The 15,454-nt window shown below is 44.0% G+C and overlaps 1 protein-coding gene across 6 annotated transcripts in view; it reads right to left on the bottom strand.

Annotated features, from left to right (window-relative positions):
* Nucleotides 1-237: 237 nt before the first annotated feature.
* TBC1D4 (TBC1 domain family member 4) overlaps nt 238-15,454 on the bottom strand; it is a 102,612-nt gene continuing 87,395 nt past the window's right edge. For 4 of the 6 annotated variants that reach the window (XM_077927768.1, XM_028728368.2, XM_077927769.1 and 1 more), the window contains 8 exons: nt 14,899-15,108; nt 11,953-12,111; nt 11,260-11,418; nt 9,832-10,076; nt 8,505-8,664; nt 7,339-7,508; nt 4,381-4,557; nt 238-2,714 (listed from right to left, as the gene is read on the bottom strand). In XM_077927768.1, the coding sequence (XP_077783894.1) occupies nt 2,502-2,714; nt 4,381-4,557; nt 7,339-7,508; nt 8,505-8,664; nt 9,832-10,076; nt 11,260-11,418; nt 11,953-12,111; nt 14,899-15,108 (1,493 nt within the window). In that variant the 3' untranslated portion in view covers nt 238-2,501. The remainder of the gene's footprint in view (nt 2,715-4,380; nt 4,558-7,338; nt 7,509-8,504; nt 8,665-9,831; nt 10,077-11,259; nt 11,419-11,952; nt 12,112-14,898; nt 15,109-15,454) is intronic. The other 2 variants (XR_013392694.1, XM_077927771.1) reach the window with 2 other exon arrangements.

The following is a 15,454-nucleotide window of genomic DNA, read 5'->3' as shown; positions in this document are numbered from 1 at the left end:
AAGCCACTCTCTTTTGGCAGCTAATTCCATAATTAATGGAATTGTTCCACAATTAATTTTCCGTTAAAAAGCAGTTTGAATAGATGCTCTCTTTTGCCAGTCCTGAGCTTACTGCCATTTAATTTAATTGGGTGACCCCCCCCCCAAGTAGGAGTTTTGCTGATACACAAGAGGAACAGGGATTCCTCTCTTCACATGCAAAAGATCTGTATCGCGAATGAAAACAACCAGAGGAAATGCAGCAATGACATTTATTGGAAATTCTCCAAATGATACATGTGAATAAGTCCAACTTAGGGTGTCTGCCTCTAAAAAAAAAAAAAGTTCTGAAAAAAATTGCAATGTGCGCCTTAACAAGTTGATCAATGCAGTACACAGTTCAACAGTTCTATGGGACGGGTTCTGTATGCACAATATTGCTTCAAGTGAAATTGCAAAAAAAAAAAAAAAAAAAAAAAAAGAATTACTTTCCCCCTTCCACCTGGGAAAATGCAATTATTAGTATGATTTCACCGGATTCCATGTGAGTTTATTCATTTGGGTAAGAGGCAACAGCTGCAAGGAAATAATGCTAGGCACAATCTATTAGAAATCTGTCTTCCACAGTGGAATTTCCTACAATGTCACCTGCTAGACTGTGCCCCGTGATGATCACACCATTGTTATCAACTAACAAGAAAAGACTGATACTGCCGTTTTAAATCAGAAAACCAACTTTGTTGTCCCTTGGATTTGCTTGTCGCTTGCATTATGCATTTTACAAAGGAAATATTGGCACTCTCTCCAGCTCACCCCACACCTATGAGTAAGACACTTGGCTGAATTTGGCACTTGGCTTATAATTTTTTTAAAAAAACAACAATACCTGGAAAAATATAACAAATAAATCCCCACTGGATGTTACGATAATTCGATTCAAGCATGTTCCCACAAATGCAAATTTCCTGCGCATGATTAACTGCTATTTTCATAGCTCCCTCAGATCAAAGATCGACTTCAGGGTCGGGTCTACAAGACAGAAGTGGCTTCCAGAAACAACAGATCTTCAGCGCTGTGCAAAAGCAGAGACTGATAAAAGAATGGAAGCTGCCTGGAAAAAGCACTGAACTGTGTCTATTGGTATTGAATCCTGCTTCTAAACAAAACGAGAAAAGGTACGCTACAGAACAGATATCGTAAGCTGAAATGTACGAACCACTAGATTTGGACGTCGACTTCCCTGCAGAGTAAACACGTCTATATGCTTCTCTGAGGCAAGGGCATTTTTGAGGCATCGTAATAGTCTACACAGAGAATCCTGAAGGTTTGTCAGTGCCCATATCCCAATAAAGGAAAAAATCTGGACGGGTCATTGGCCCTTTGCACAGAGAGAGGTTGGGGACTCTTACAAGGTTTCCTTGGCTCATTGAAACCATGTATTCATCACATATTAAACTGCATGAAGCAGCATTCAAATCGAAGGTTATCTTACGTGCCAGAAGACAGGCAGGAACTCCATGTAACGTATCTGTTGATGTGCATCATGAGAAACGAAAACTTTCATTCTTTCCCCACATAAAATGATTCCTACACTTACAGAGCTAGCGCGTCAGAGGGAAAAGCTACCTTGGAAACACGTGCTAGTTCTGTATATGAAGGGAGTAGTTTATTTGAGGGAGCGTTCACACATTTCACAGCCAACGGCTATTCATCATGGTGTATCTCCAGCAAGATACATCATGCGAAGTTTCCAAGAGCCTGTTTCGGCTCTTAATTTCACACCACAGTGAACGGGGGAAGAGGAACGGCTTCCAATCTTGGCTTTTCCTGCCTTCCTTGGGGAGAATAAGGCATGGCCACTTCTCTACATGCAGGAGAAACATGGCCCCGTTGAACTCTCCTCAACAGCTGAGCCGCAGAATGACAGGGTTATTCTTGGACGTATGTGGAAGTCAGCAGAATGAACTGCAGGCACATAAGAGCTTAAGGGATGTCCTCCACAAAAATGGCCAGACACACACACACACACACAGAAAAAAACCTTACACGAAACACAAAAGAAATCCCCAACTAAAATGGAAAACATGCTGTTCTTTGGAGGGGAACAATTACATTCCTGTTTTCTTTTCAAGTATTGATCAATGTATATAAAGACAACAACATGTTCCTTTCACTAGATCCAGAGAACATATTGAAGTTGACATTTAAGTTACCAGCGGTCCAAAAGGGTGGACTTTCATCTCTTTCCCTTTACACCAATTCCTAAATATACATCTAATTGACTTCTTTAGATCCAATCTTCTTTTTCTTTCTTTTTTTTTTTGCATTGCTATTTATGTACACCCATTATTAAAAACATTTAACCTGGGATTTGCATATCAAGATTTTAAAAGGCCTCTCCGCTGCTAGAAGAATCCCAGTACCCGTGTGTGATTATGCAGATACCTTCTACGTTTGTCGTTTTCCCTTTTCTTTATTGTTCGAAACCGTGTTGCCTGCAACGCTTCACTTATGGCTTATTTCTAAATTTTGCTTGGGTTACAGTTTGCTTCCTTTAGCAGCTGTTCACAGTCAGGCAGCACCTCTTCCGGCAAGTATTTACAGATTTTCTCAATAGTCTTTCTATAGAGCGCCTTCTCTTCTTCCAGAGACTGAATTAAGCTCTTCATCTTGCTCTCCCTTTCCAAGACGTCTTCCAGGTTCGATTCCACACTCTGGATTTTAGCATGGGCTGCCTAATTGGAAAGCAGGAAAAGGATTTTTTAAAATGAGTGTCCTTGAGAGCAGAAACACATTGCACCTACCTGCATAAAATGCTTGCAAATACGTTATATAAATTGCTCACTGTTCCCTTCAGGTGCATTGGGGAAAAAGAATTTCCTGTTTGCTCGCTGTAGTTCTTGCAATACAGGCACATCTAATTTCCAGTTCACTGAAAAGAACTACTTGCACAAAGCTATTTTATTGTGGATCTTAACTTCTAGTCATAGTCTACTGCACTTTGGCAACAGCCATTCCAAATCTGTGTGCTGGGGTACCACAGTGTCTAAAGGTAAAGGGACCCCTGACCGTTAGGTCCAGTCGTGGCCGACTCTGGGGTTGCGGCGCTCATCTTGCTTTATTGGCCAAGGAAGCCGGCGTACAGCTTCCGGGTCATGTGGCCAGCATGACTAAGCCGCTTCTGGCGAACCAGAGCAGCGCACGGAAACGCCGTTTACCTTCCCTGCTGGAGCGGTACCTATTTATCTACTTGCACTTTGACGTGCTTTCGAACTGCTAGGTTGGCAGGAGCAGGGACCGAGCAACGGGAGCTCACCCCGTTGAGGGGATTTGAACCACCAACCTTCTGATTGGCAAGTCCTAGGCTCTGTGGTTTAACCCACAGCGCCACCCGCGTCCCTACTACCACAGTGTCTACCCAGCTCCATATTGTCTACACCGACTGGAAGCAGTTCTCCAGGGTTTCAGGCAGAAAGAAGTTCCTCTCAGCCCTCCCTGGGGATGACAGGATTTGAACCTGGGACCTTCTGCACGCAAAGCAAATGCTCTCCCACTGGGCTATGGCCCTTCTACTCTGGCATGGATGGATACAACCTGGTGTGTTTTCCTATCCTACCTCAATGAACCTGAAGACTAAACGAAGCATTCATCATCAGATGTTTGGCAAATGTGTGAAAATCAACAACAGGGGAGAGGATGGAATTTGAAGAGGAGAACTGTTGGCGGGAGTGGCTCACTCTTCTTCCATAATCCTCTTCTGGAGCCACAGAACAAAGGACTGGGAGTTTTCCTCTGAGGAAAAGAGGCTGGGATGTGGAAATACAGGAGGGCGTCAAGTACCGGCTCCTGAGGTTTCTCCTTTAGTTTAGTCCAGACCTGGGTCTTCTGCTAAACATTTAGAGCAAGGGTCAGCAAACTTACCACGCCTCGGGCCGGTGTCTCCAGCGCCGATTGCACGGAGGGTAGGGGAGCACGTGCCCATATGCATGCGTACATGCTATTTCTGGCGCACTTTCGGGTTGGAGGAGCACCGGAAATAGCTTGTGCGCAGGCCTCCTCTGACCCGGATGTGCACCGGAAATAACACTTGCGCATCAGCAAATAACACTTGCGCAAGTGCAAATAACGCATGCACACAAGCTATTTCCCGTGCTCCTCCGACCTGGAAGTGGGCAGCTGCACAGCGCAGCACCGGTTAGAGCGGGTGGTGGCAGCGGGGGTTGCCGTGGGCCAGATAAACGAGTCCCTCGGGCCTTATCCAGCCCGTGGGCCTTAGTTTGGGGACCCCTGATTTAGAGAATCAGAGAGCCTATTAGGTTTCCTAGGCCAACCCCATGTGCCATACCGGTTCTGCAATGCAGGATAAAGTCACAACATGCAGCTTGGCCCTTGGTAGTTTACCTGTAGTTTCTCCAGGAGGTCCATATTCTGCCTCTTCAGCTGATTGTTTGCCCTTTCGAGTTTCTCGGGAGCCTCCCCATCATCGCACAGATTTGAGTTCTCTTGCAGTTCGTCTTGCAGAACGTGGTACTCCACCTCATAGGCATGCAGCTGTTTGGAAATATCCATCTCAAAGACCTACCGACAGAAGAGAAAATATTTGGAGAATATTTAAGGATTATATAAGATCATATTGTACCAACCACACCACATTAGCAGAACTTGAGTGATACTTGTAAACGCAACAAATACCGTTTGTGGAGTAGATGGGACCAATATTAAAGAATATAAAACTGTGTGAAAAAAGACGGTATAAACAGTACAATGAGGATGATTGAAAGACTCGTTTTGTCAGAAGTCTTTTTTATCTAAGTGTTTATTAATTAGGAAGATTAAGTTTTTTTATGCACACAAAACCGCTTTTTCTTCTTTCTTTTTCCTGTATTGTCTTTTCTTTTTTCTTAATTCTTTTTTCTTTAATTTTCTTTTTGTAGTATGAGATTGTAAATTCTTTGTATATGAGTGTAATTTGTAATGTGTGTAAAAAAAAAAGAAAGCCAGTTTCCTTATGAGAGGTCCCACCGTGTTTAATTCAGGCGAATAGGACCATCTGAACAACTACGAAGATGCCTTATCCAACTTGTTACATGAGACAAGGTGGCATTTGCACTTCTCCCCCAGAAGGGATGACTCTCAAGACTAGAATCTGCTTCTAGATAATGAGCCTGAAAGATGCAATCTTGAGCAATCAGCAGCATGCATGTTCCAAACTGAAGTATGTGGACCCAAGTGGAACCTGTGCAACTTGCGTTGATGTGGCTACATTAACACACTTTCTAGACAGGTCAATAAATAGATGAATCTTACCAGAGGCGGAGAGTAATGTCAGTAAGATAGCATGTTAGCAAAAAGTCAAGAAAATTCCCCAGCTAACTCAAAGAAGCTTCAAGGATTAGCACTTAAGTACAGGGACTAGGGTGGTGCTGTGGTTTAAACCAGTGAGCTTAGGGCTTGCCGATCAGAAGGTCGGCGGTTCGAATCCCCGTTATGGGGTGAGCTCCAGTTGCTCGGTCCCAGCTCCTGCCAACTTAGAAGTTCGAAAGCCCGTCAAAGTGCGAGTAGATAAATAGGTACTGCTGCGGTGGGAAGGTAAACGGTGTTTCCGTGCGCTGCTCTGGTTTGCCAGAAGCGGCTTAGTCATGCTGGCCACATGATCCAGAAGCTGTCTGCGGACAAACGCCAGCTCCCTCGGCCTATAGAGCGAGATGAGTGCCACAACCCCAGAGTCGTCCGCGACTGGACCTAATGGTCAGGGGTCCCTTGACCTTTACAGTTAAAAAAACAACCAACCAACCAACCAACCACACACACATTTGTAATTGCACATGTACATTTTTTAAAACGCACACACATTTGAAATACCGTATTTTTCGCCCTATAGGACGCACCGTCCCATAAGGCGCACCTAGTTTTTTGGGGGGAAATAAAGGGGAAACAATTTATTCCCCCCCCCCCAGGCGCGGGGCTGGGGCGGGGGAGGCCCGAGCTTCCCCCGACCCCAGCCCCCAAACAGGCAGCTCTCTGCAAGCCGTGGGAGCCCAGCGCTGGCTCCCGCTGCTTGCGGAGAGGTCCGCGAAGCCTGGACGCGCTGATCTCAGCGCGCGCAGGCTTCGGCATGCCAGCAACTCTCCGCAAGCAGCGGGAGCGCTCCCGCTGCTTGCGGAGAGGTCCGCGAAGTCTGGAGAGTGAGAGGGGTCAGTGCGCACCGACCCCTCTCGCTCTCCAGGCTTCAGCGAAAGCCTGCATTCGCCCCATAGGACGCACACACATTCCCCCTTCATTTTTGGAGGGGAAAAAGTGCGTCCTATAGAGCGAAAAATACGGTATATTCCGATGACATTTGGAAGATGCTGCAAGTGTGCATTTGTTTGTTTAAAATGTATTTTGCTGTTAACCTTTGACATTTGTAAAACATTTATACAAAAAACAGCAAGCTAAAAATATACATGTATGTATTCGGATGATAATAATAAGGCCTATACATTAGATAGGCATATATGGAATTGTAATTGCTCACTTCTATAATGACACAGTATACCTTTTCTTTTATCCTGTTCAGTTAAAATGTTTTTTAAAAATTAATTTCAAAAATACCTTCGAATATGGCAATATCTTGAAACTGCCAGATAAAGTTACAGTGGTACCTCGGGTTACATATGCTTCAGGTTACAGACTCCGCTAACCCAGAAATAGTACTTCAGGTTGAGAACTTTGCTTCAGGGTGAGAACAGAAATCGCGTGGTGGCGGCAGCAGGAGGCCCCATTAGCTAAAGTGGTACCTCAGGTTAAGAACAGTTCCAGGTTAAGAACGGACCTCCAGAACGAATTAAGTTCTTAACCCGAGGTACCACTGTATAACACTGACCCACAGAGAGCGCTCTTTTCAGGTAGTCCTTCACAGAACTGAGTTTTCAATCTCCTCCATTCACCCAGATATAAGCTAACCAGCCAACTCCTTAAAGATGGCTTCACGCCAGAGCTTTGCACTCCCAGGATGGTCTCAAGGGCACTAACAGCTTGTGCATGAAATTGTTCACAGCAAGCACCCAGTCTGCTGGCTTGAGGTGGAAACTGAAAGAGACAGGGTATGAGCAATATGACTCACAGCGTCAGGATTACAACCTAATATTTGTCATTAGAACAACAGTGAACTTTACAGAGTGCTTCCTGTACACCAGCTCAATAATCCTTACAAAAACCCCTGTAAGGAAGGCCAGATCAAGCCACCTTGTGAATTTATGGGAGAAGCGAGGTTCAGGTCAGGGGCTTTTGGTTCACAGCTCAGCTCTTTAGGCACTATCGTATAACTAAATGGCCAAGTGATACATTATCAATGCATTTGGAACAGACCATTAATACCTGCGTCATAATCTTTTCCATTTGGAGCTTTGTCATGTCTGGTAGAGTGTTTTTCAGAAACTCGACGATGCTTTCAAAAGCCTCGCAAGTCATGATGTCTTCCTCTTGGCTGCTTAGCAAACTCAGTGCTACTTTAAATATGACTTCTGTTCCCTGAAGAAATATAATGTCTAGGGCAGAGAACAAAACACAGATTAGATTGTGTTTCCCATTTAAAATGTTGTTTTATATACATAATTACATTGAAGATTCAAGGGGATAAAAAAGTCACTTGTTTTGTGTTGTTACACTTATCTGTTAAAAACATGTTTTATAATTAACATATATGTCATACATGCTTTAATATTCCAAGTCAAGAAAGCGTGTTGTGTCTTCTCAAGTAAAATCCAAGCACAACACATGGCTTGGTTAGCATAGCGTACCGTCACCATGGCCCAAGAGCTAATGAAATGTAGGTTAGGCTGGCCTCAACTAGAGCCAGGGCTTTTTCGGCTGTGGCTCCGATCTGGTGGAATGCTCTGTCACAAGAGACTAGGGACCTGCGGGACTTGACATCTTTCCGCAGGGCCTGCAAGACAGAGGTGTTGCACTAGGCCTTTGGTCAGGGCACAGCCTGACTCCCTCCTTTGGCAATCTTCACAGAATCTCTAGCCCAATGGTTGCCATCAATTTGATTTGAACTAATTTTATAATGAATGATTTTAGAATTTTGTACTATTTTATTGTTGTTAGCTGCCCTGAGCCCGGCTTCAGCTGGGGAGGGCGGGATATAAATAAAATTTATGACGATGATGATGATGATGATAATCCTGAAATAGACTTTTAAAAAATTCCTGCAGAAGGATCAGTTTCAGGAAAAAAAGAAGTCTTAAACAATTGTTCTAGTGCAGAAGGAGTGCCCAAACTACTCAAAAGGATGTTTTGTTACATACACACACAAATTAGGGAACAGTTCTTACACATGAGAAGCTGATGTCAAATAAGCCAATGCATGTTAGCCAGAGTAAAGCAGAATTAAATGTGGATGGTCTGGTATAAATCTGTCACTAAAGGCACTATGACTACGTCAAAGGCATGTTGCAGACTAGGACCCCCCCTCACAAAACCACCATTTTGGAGGGGCCTATTATTGATCTGCCCAGCCAATACACTGAAAAGCCTCTTACCGAACACTCTGGCTACAAATCCCAATGGAAACTGCGAAGCAAATAAAGTCAGAAACCAGGGGGCAGCATAAAGGCTGGGGCTGATCTCGTTCTCTTCAAGGTGGTTGTAGAGGTCTCTGTGGTAATCATGCAGTAGCCTCGACAGCTGGTACATCTGGATCTGTGAAGAAGAAGAAGAGTTTGGATTTGATACCCCGCTTTATCACTACCCGAAGGAGTCTCAAAGCGGCTAACATTCTCCTTTCCCTTCCTCCCCCACAACAAACACTCTGTGAGGTGAGTGAGGCTGAGAGACTTCAGAGAAGTGTGGCCCAAGGTCACCCAGCAGCTGCATGTGGAGGAATGGAGACACGAACCCGGTTCCCCAGATTACGAGTCCACCGCTCTTAACCACTACACCACACTGGCTCAGATTAAGAATTTCTCTGACTTCTTGTGCAATTCGTACCTGCTATCACAGTTTCCCCAAGGGGAAACCCTGAGGCTGTTTGGGTCCCCTCTCCCTGTGGCAGAAGGTGTGGCCACATGTATATATGTGCATAGCTAGAATTCACTGCCATAAGATGTGGTTATAGTCACTAATGCAGGCAGCTTTTCAGATTCGCAGCACCCGAGGTTGTATTTCAGGTTGGTTTTTCTAAGCTAGAAAATGATCACAGATCTCCCAAATAATGTGTCGTTTGTCCCTTACTCTAACTGATAAACTATGTTGAAACAGTTAAAGTACTCTCCTGTGAACTAGCACTCTGGAATTTGTCTTAGGAATTCCAACCAGAACAGCACAGAGGAGGGAGAGATCTGCACAGCTCTCCCTCAAAATCGAGAAAGGAAAAGCAGGGAGATATTGATCAGCTGCCATGTCTTATTACATTGCCAACAGAGGGTTACACTTAAAAAAAGACGCTATTTCCGAGTGAGGGAATAGTTTGCCACATCACTTTGCCTCTGCAACAAGTTGAGCGAGGGTGAAACCTGGCCATGAAAGTGAACTAGCTTCTAACACCGTGTTCCTCTGATTCATCGCTTCCACTGAAGGTACCTAATAAAGTCATGGAGCAGCAGAATATTTGGCAGCAGAGTACGCGGTGAATAGTGTAAACTGCTGAGATGGTTGAGAAAAACACAGGGAAGGTAACTGCCCAACAAGCCAATGGGAACTTTTAAGGGACAATACAGGAAACAGTGGTAAGAGAGGTTGTTCTGAGTACAACGATAGATCAGAAACAAAGGGAACCAGGCGGCAGGTCACATTTAGTTCATGAGCCTTCTGCAGTGCTGCCTCCCAGTGTAACATTTTCTCCCAAGTGGAAGCCTATTTCTGCCTTACCTGTAGCGACATCATGTCCGGCCTGTACTGCTTCCGGAAGCCGAGGTCGTACATGAGGAATTTGAGCATTTCGAAGGCTTGTTCTTCGCTCATGTGGAGGAGCAGCACCCCAGCTACAAAGCTGATACCTTGGCAGTAGCCCACCTCCTTGTCCAGCAAGGAATAAGCTTTCAGAAGATTGAAGAGGGAGAGCTGCCCTGCTCCTAACTGAGCAGAGAAGTAAGGATGTGTTGGGAAGGTCCTCCCTGGTGCAAAAAGAGAGAGAGAGTTAGAGTTGTCATCTGGAATGAAGAACTCACAGGACACTCAGTCAGAATAATAATCAACAGAAGTTCTATTACCAGTAACAACAACAACAACAACAACAATTTATTATTTATACCCTGCCCATCTGGCTGGGCCTCCCCAGCCACTCTGGGCAGCCCCCAACAAAATATCAAAACACAGTAATGCATCAAACATTAAAAGCTTCCCTAAAGAGGGCTGCCTTCAGATGTCTTCTAAAAGTCTGGTAGTTTTTGTTCTCTTTGACATCTGGTGGGAGGGCGTTCCACAGGGAGGGCGCCACTACCGAGAAGGCCCTCTGCCTGGTTCCCTGTAACTTGGCTTTTTGCAGCAAGGGAACCACCAGAAGGCCCTCGGTGCTGGACCTCAGTGTCTGGGTAGAACTATGTTTTACTCCGAGCAAACCCACTGAAATCAATGGACCTAACTTAGTCATGTTTGTTATTTTCAATGGGTCTACTCTGAGTAAACCTTCATTGACTACCACCCCATTATCCAATAGCAACAGAATGTTAAACTTCTCTTTCGTCTCTCAGCAGGACTAGGAAGTCTCCCTCTCTCTTGGTTCCTTACACTGTGCTACTCCTGGGCTGCGGCCATGAGAAGTGTGAAAATGAACCATCCTAAGCAAATGAAAAACGGGGTGCTTATTATTGGGGGCAGTTTCCAGGCACAACAACTGGCAGCCATAAAACAATAAATGTAAGCATGCTGCAAGATTTGGGTGGCACAGAAGAAGTACAGAATTGAACACTAGGCACAAAATTCAGGTTCCCCCAAAAAACTCTTTTCTTTGTTGAACGTCAGATTTCTAAGCCTCGTGGCTAAAATATGCAGCTGCATGTTTACACCTAGTGCCACCTAATGTTTCAGAAACCAGAGTGGGTGGCTGAATAAGACTTCAAGAGAGAAAGAGTTAGTCTTCAGTGCTCACGTAGTTCTTTACCCAGTGGCTAGCAAAACAAAAAATTATGCAAAATAAGAGGTGTTACCCTGGTACAATTTATACAATCTGCAGAACTGGATTAACTTGGAACAAGTCCTGTCCCCTGTTCCCCCCCCCCCCCCCCCCGCTGCCCAACACATACCCCCACCTCCAACCTGTTCATGACTTAAAGTCCTGACTATGGGGGAAAAAGTTACCTAGGTCTACAAGGATCGCATGTTGCTGAGCTGTCAACTGTTTCAGCAGTTCTTTGTATGAGATATCAGGGGGTTGCTGTTTATTTGGTAGCCGGTGCCTTACGCGATGCTGCACAGCAAGAAATTGCCATATTTCTCCCCGGCGACTTTTGGGAACACCTGAACACAGAAGATATAAAACAACATTATTCAGGGGAATTGTGGGGTGGTTTAATAGAATTCACTACAAATATAAAGATTACCCATTTCTAATTTATAACCATTAGGGTCATTATTTTGAATTTCTATGCACTCTGTTCCACATTAACACTTTCAGCATCTCATTTATTGCAGCCTCACAACTGGGCAAGAAATTGGATCCTTTTGCTGGCCCAGGAGCCTCAGAATTTATAGACCTATTTTCTGAGCTTTGGGGAAACAGTTTACTTTTCCACCCAAACTCAAGCGAAGCACTCCCTTTCTCTAGTTACTGTACAGCTCAGAAATCTTTAAGACTCAAGGGGACTCAAAGGGACTATAATTTCCCAGTTTTCAACTGGAAATGCAAGGCAACAAAAGCGAGGGAAAATCACCAGAAAAATGTCATTGCTTTGCATCAGGCTCATTCCCTGCCTATGGTGGTGTTCAAACAGATGGAAAATGCAAGGTCTCAAAAAAAAAAAAAATTAAATTAAAAAAGGCACTCAAAATTACCATCTTTCAGAGTTGCATGGATATCTTCCATGTCGCATCTGATTTTGGCTCTGCAATTCAACAGCTTCTTATCCCAGATATTGATAGCGTCTTTCTGACAAGTACCAACTTCCTCATAGTCCAGCTTAACCTTTCTGGACTGGAGCTCATCTCTGCTTGCTGCAAGAGAGAACACAAGGCACAGACCATTTCAGATGATGGACCACAGACCAGCAGTTAATGCCATGTAGGCCACATATCAGGTTATGTCACGTCAACCATCCTACAGGCCGAGGTTTAGGAAGGCATGTTTGGGGGCAGTTACACATGGTAGTGTTCTCTTACTGTGCAAAAGCTCTGCACACTTACAGCCTTGTACAACCAGCTCTTAAACTAAAGCTGTAGAAAGTTCGGTAAGACTCAAGAATAAATAGAAGACTTTCTTAAAACCTGTGGGAAGGTGAGAACATGCACTCAGCTGTCTCCCCTGAGCCAGCCTGGTACACAAGCTCCTTCTGTAGATGATCTGAATTCCGCTGTATGGTTCACAATGTGATTATCCTGTCCTAAAGCTAATCATTAGATTTGGTGGAGTCGCAAAGAACCTGGCGGTTGAATAGATGGAAGCTGCACATGCAAGACGTAAAGCTACAATTCCATCACTCAAACTGCGAAAGATTTAGTGCTATTTTACTATCTGCTGTGCTTCAAATAGTGGTTTACATATAAGGAGGGGAAGAAAAGATTTTCCTTACGTGCATCTTACCTTCTATAAAAGAAAATATAATTCAAGCTTCCTCGACAGCATTAAGAAGAATAGGAAATATTTTTATTAGTATTTTGTCAACAAATTTCATCTGATGATGAATAAGCAAAGAGGGGATACGGGCAGGAATAAATTGCACAAAGGCAGGTGTGGACTCTGCTGCAACTTGCTTTATCAACTTAGCTCTCTGTGCAAGGGAAGGTGAGGAAGAAGGGAGGCAGGTTTATACGTTGTCTCAGCCATCGAACGATGCACTGTTAAATGCTATGTGATATAGCAAAGAATTTGAAGCTGATGCAAATCAACCAGCTGAGACACGCTGATTAGAAACTTCCACTCAAGCAGAATTCCCACTGCCACAAGTTGTTTTCTCATTTTCACCGCTTCATAATTCAACGTTATTATGGAAGGAAGAGAAAGAGGTGTTTGCTTTATGCCTTTTTAAACCCACAAAACTATGAAAAAGGGATTACAAGGCACTTCTGTCTACATTTTCTTCACAAGCATCTCTGCCAAATGGTGTATGATGCAAGTGCCCATATGCACCTCCTAGACATTTCAAATAAGCTAAAAATAAATAAACAAACAAAATCCAAAATCTGTGGTATTGTTTGAAAAGTTGAGTGTCCCATTTAAAGGCCTGCTTATCATCCCTCCGCCACCTCATTAGAGCTGAAGATATGTGAGTGAGTGAGTGAGTGAGTGAGTGTGTGTGTGTGTGCGCGCGCGCGAGAGAGAGAGAGAGAGAGAGAGAGAGAGAGAGAGAGAGAATACAACACATACAAACCCCCAACTTTCTCCACAAAGAAAAAATCCCCAGGATGTTAGGGATGGGCCCAGCACTGATCACCCTCACGCTAATTCTGTACATACGAGAAGTTGCAAAAGATTTAATTTTCAGCTTCCCCACTAGATTCTGCTGAATTTATAAGCTGGCTCGGATATTTTGTGGACGCTAAGACAGTGACATTCCAGAGGCAATGTTCAAAGGGCGTTAGTTTTAAAGCCTCCCACCCTTGAGAAAACCTTTCCACGTCTGTTTTTGTGTGCCACAGAACACTTTCATAGAACAGAGGATGTTAGGACTCACGTGGAACGATGGGACATTGCAATGCCCTGTATGAACTGACAGTGTGCCCTAACTTATGCACCAAATTACTCTTTTGCACTGATGGCAAAGAGCAAAAACAGGTAGTCAAGTTTCCCTAAAGGCAGCCAGGCAATACTAATCTCCTCAGCCAACTCCTGAGGAACACAGCTGAAAGCTACTGTGGTGGCAAGAGAACAGAAAGGAGCAGAGAGTCTGGCTGGAGGGAGAAAGTATAACAACAAAACAAAGAACAGGGTGGTGGTACAATGACTACTGTAGTCCAGTGTTTCCCAACCTTGGGCCTCCAGCTGTTTTTGAACTACAATTCCCATCATCCCTGACCACTGGTCTTGCTAGCTAGGGATGATGGGAAGACAGCGTCCTCTTTCTAGGCTCCTCCCAATGGAAACATGCAGATGGGGACAGATATCCCCATGCTTTAAATCATTTACATACTTTGCTACAAAGTTCAATGACTGAACTCTTTAGCGACGAAACGTCGGATTACCGGAACAAAGTCATCAAATCTATTTTGGAAAGAGAAGAAATGAGCACTGAACCACTGATATATATCACAAGCGAAGTATTTATTTACTGTGTTTGCTATTGTTTAAGTTAAAAGCAATTTGGGAAAGAAACTACTTTCGCCATTTTCATGGACGTTTATTGGTTTACTGTTTGTATGCAGGTAGCTGCCGTGGTGATATTATCTTGTGTCGATTGGAGAGCAAAAGTGGCAAGAAGGACAGAACGGCAGCAAGGGCTGTGAAGCTGGAGGCAAAACTGGAAGTAGGAACTGCCTATCATCTCACAGATTAAGGAAAATAAACATAGTTTTAAGGTGCTGAACTGCAACAGGGATCGCAGGTCCAGCCAGACCCAAAAGCCATCCAGGATGGGCTTGTCATTCAAGTTTTTTCTTAATTTTGTGACGCATACCAAAAACCTTTATACTGAAGGACGAAATGTAAACCCATGAAAAAGGCAGTCGCACAACACCATTTCATTAGCTACTTCTGCTTCAAGTTCCGCAGGGAATTCGTTAACTAATTCCTGGGACGTCCAGGCCTGGAAGGCAGAGCAACCATTCCTTATCTTAACCTTCACTAACCTTCCAATTTCTGGTTTTCCTTTTCCATTCGAAGCAGCAGTATTTGCTGATGGATGGCTTTTCTCCACAGACTCTGCAGCTCTTCAGAGTTCTTTTTCTCCCCAGTCTTATCTTGAACATCATCGTTTTGCAATAAGGAAACAAGGGGGTCTTCATCAAAAGATCGTGCAAGAGGAGACAGCGGCAACAATTCATTTACATCACCTCCATCTGCAAAATATCGCTGCATTAGACATGGATTTATTCAATACTATTTGAGAGTTCTAGTATGGTGGCAGAAATATGCATCAACATTCATCATTAGGGTTTTATTTATTATATTACTGCATATGCTCACATTCACCCATCTCCCTTGTCTCTCCTTTTGGGAGAGAGACCTGGGTTACTGGGGTTTTGGTTTTTTTGCTTATTCTGCATTAGTGCCATGCACATTGATGACACTCTATAAATAATAACAGTAGAACGTAGTATTTTTAGTCTGTGCTCCAGCACTCGATAACATATATACTACCCTAACTGAAGCCCATGGACCTAAGGACATGTTGCTACAAGCCCA

Source organism: Podarcis muralis, chromosome 4 (genome assembly GCF_964188315.1).
Source record: "Podarcis muralis chromosome 4, rPodMur119.hap1.1, whole genome shotgun sequence".
In the NCBI taxonomy this organism is placed as follows: domain Eukaryota; kingdom Metazoa; phylum Chordata; class Lepidosauria; order Squamata; family Lacertidae; genus Podarcis; species Podarcis muralis.
The sequence above is the reverse complement of the archived record's forward strand: the minus strand, read 5'-3'. Positions and strand labels throughout refer to the sequence as shown.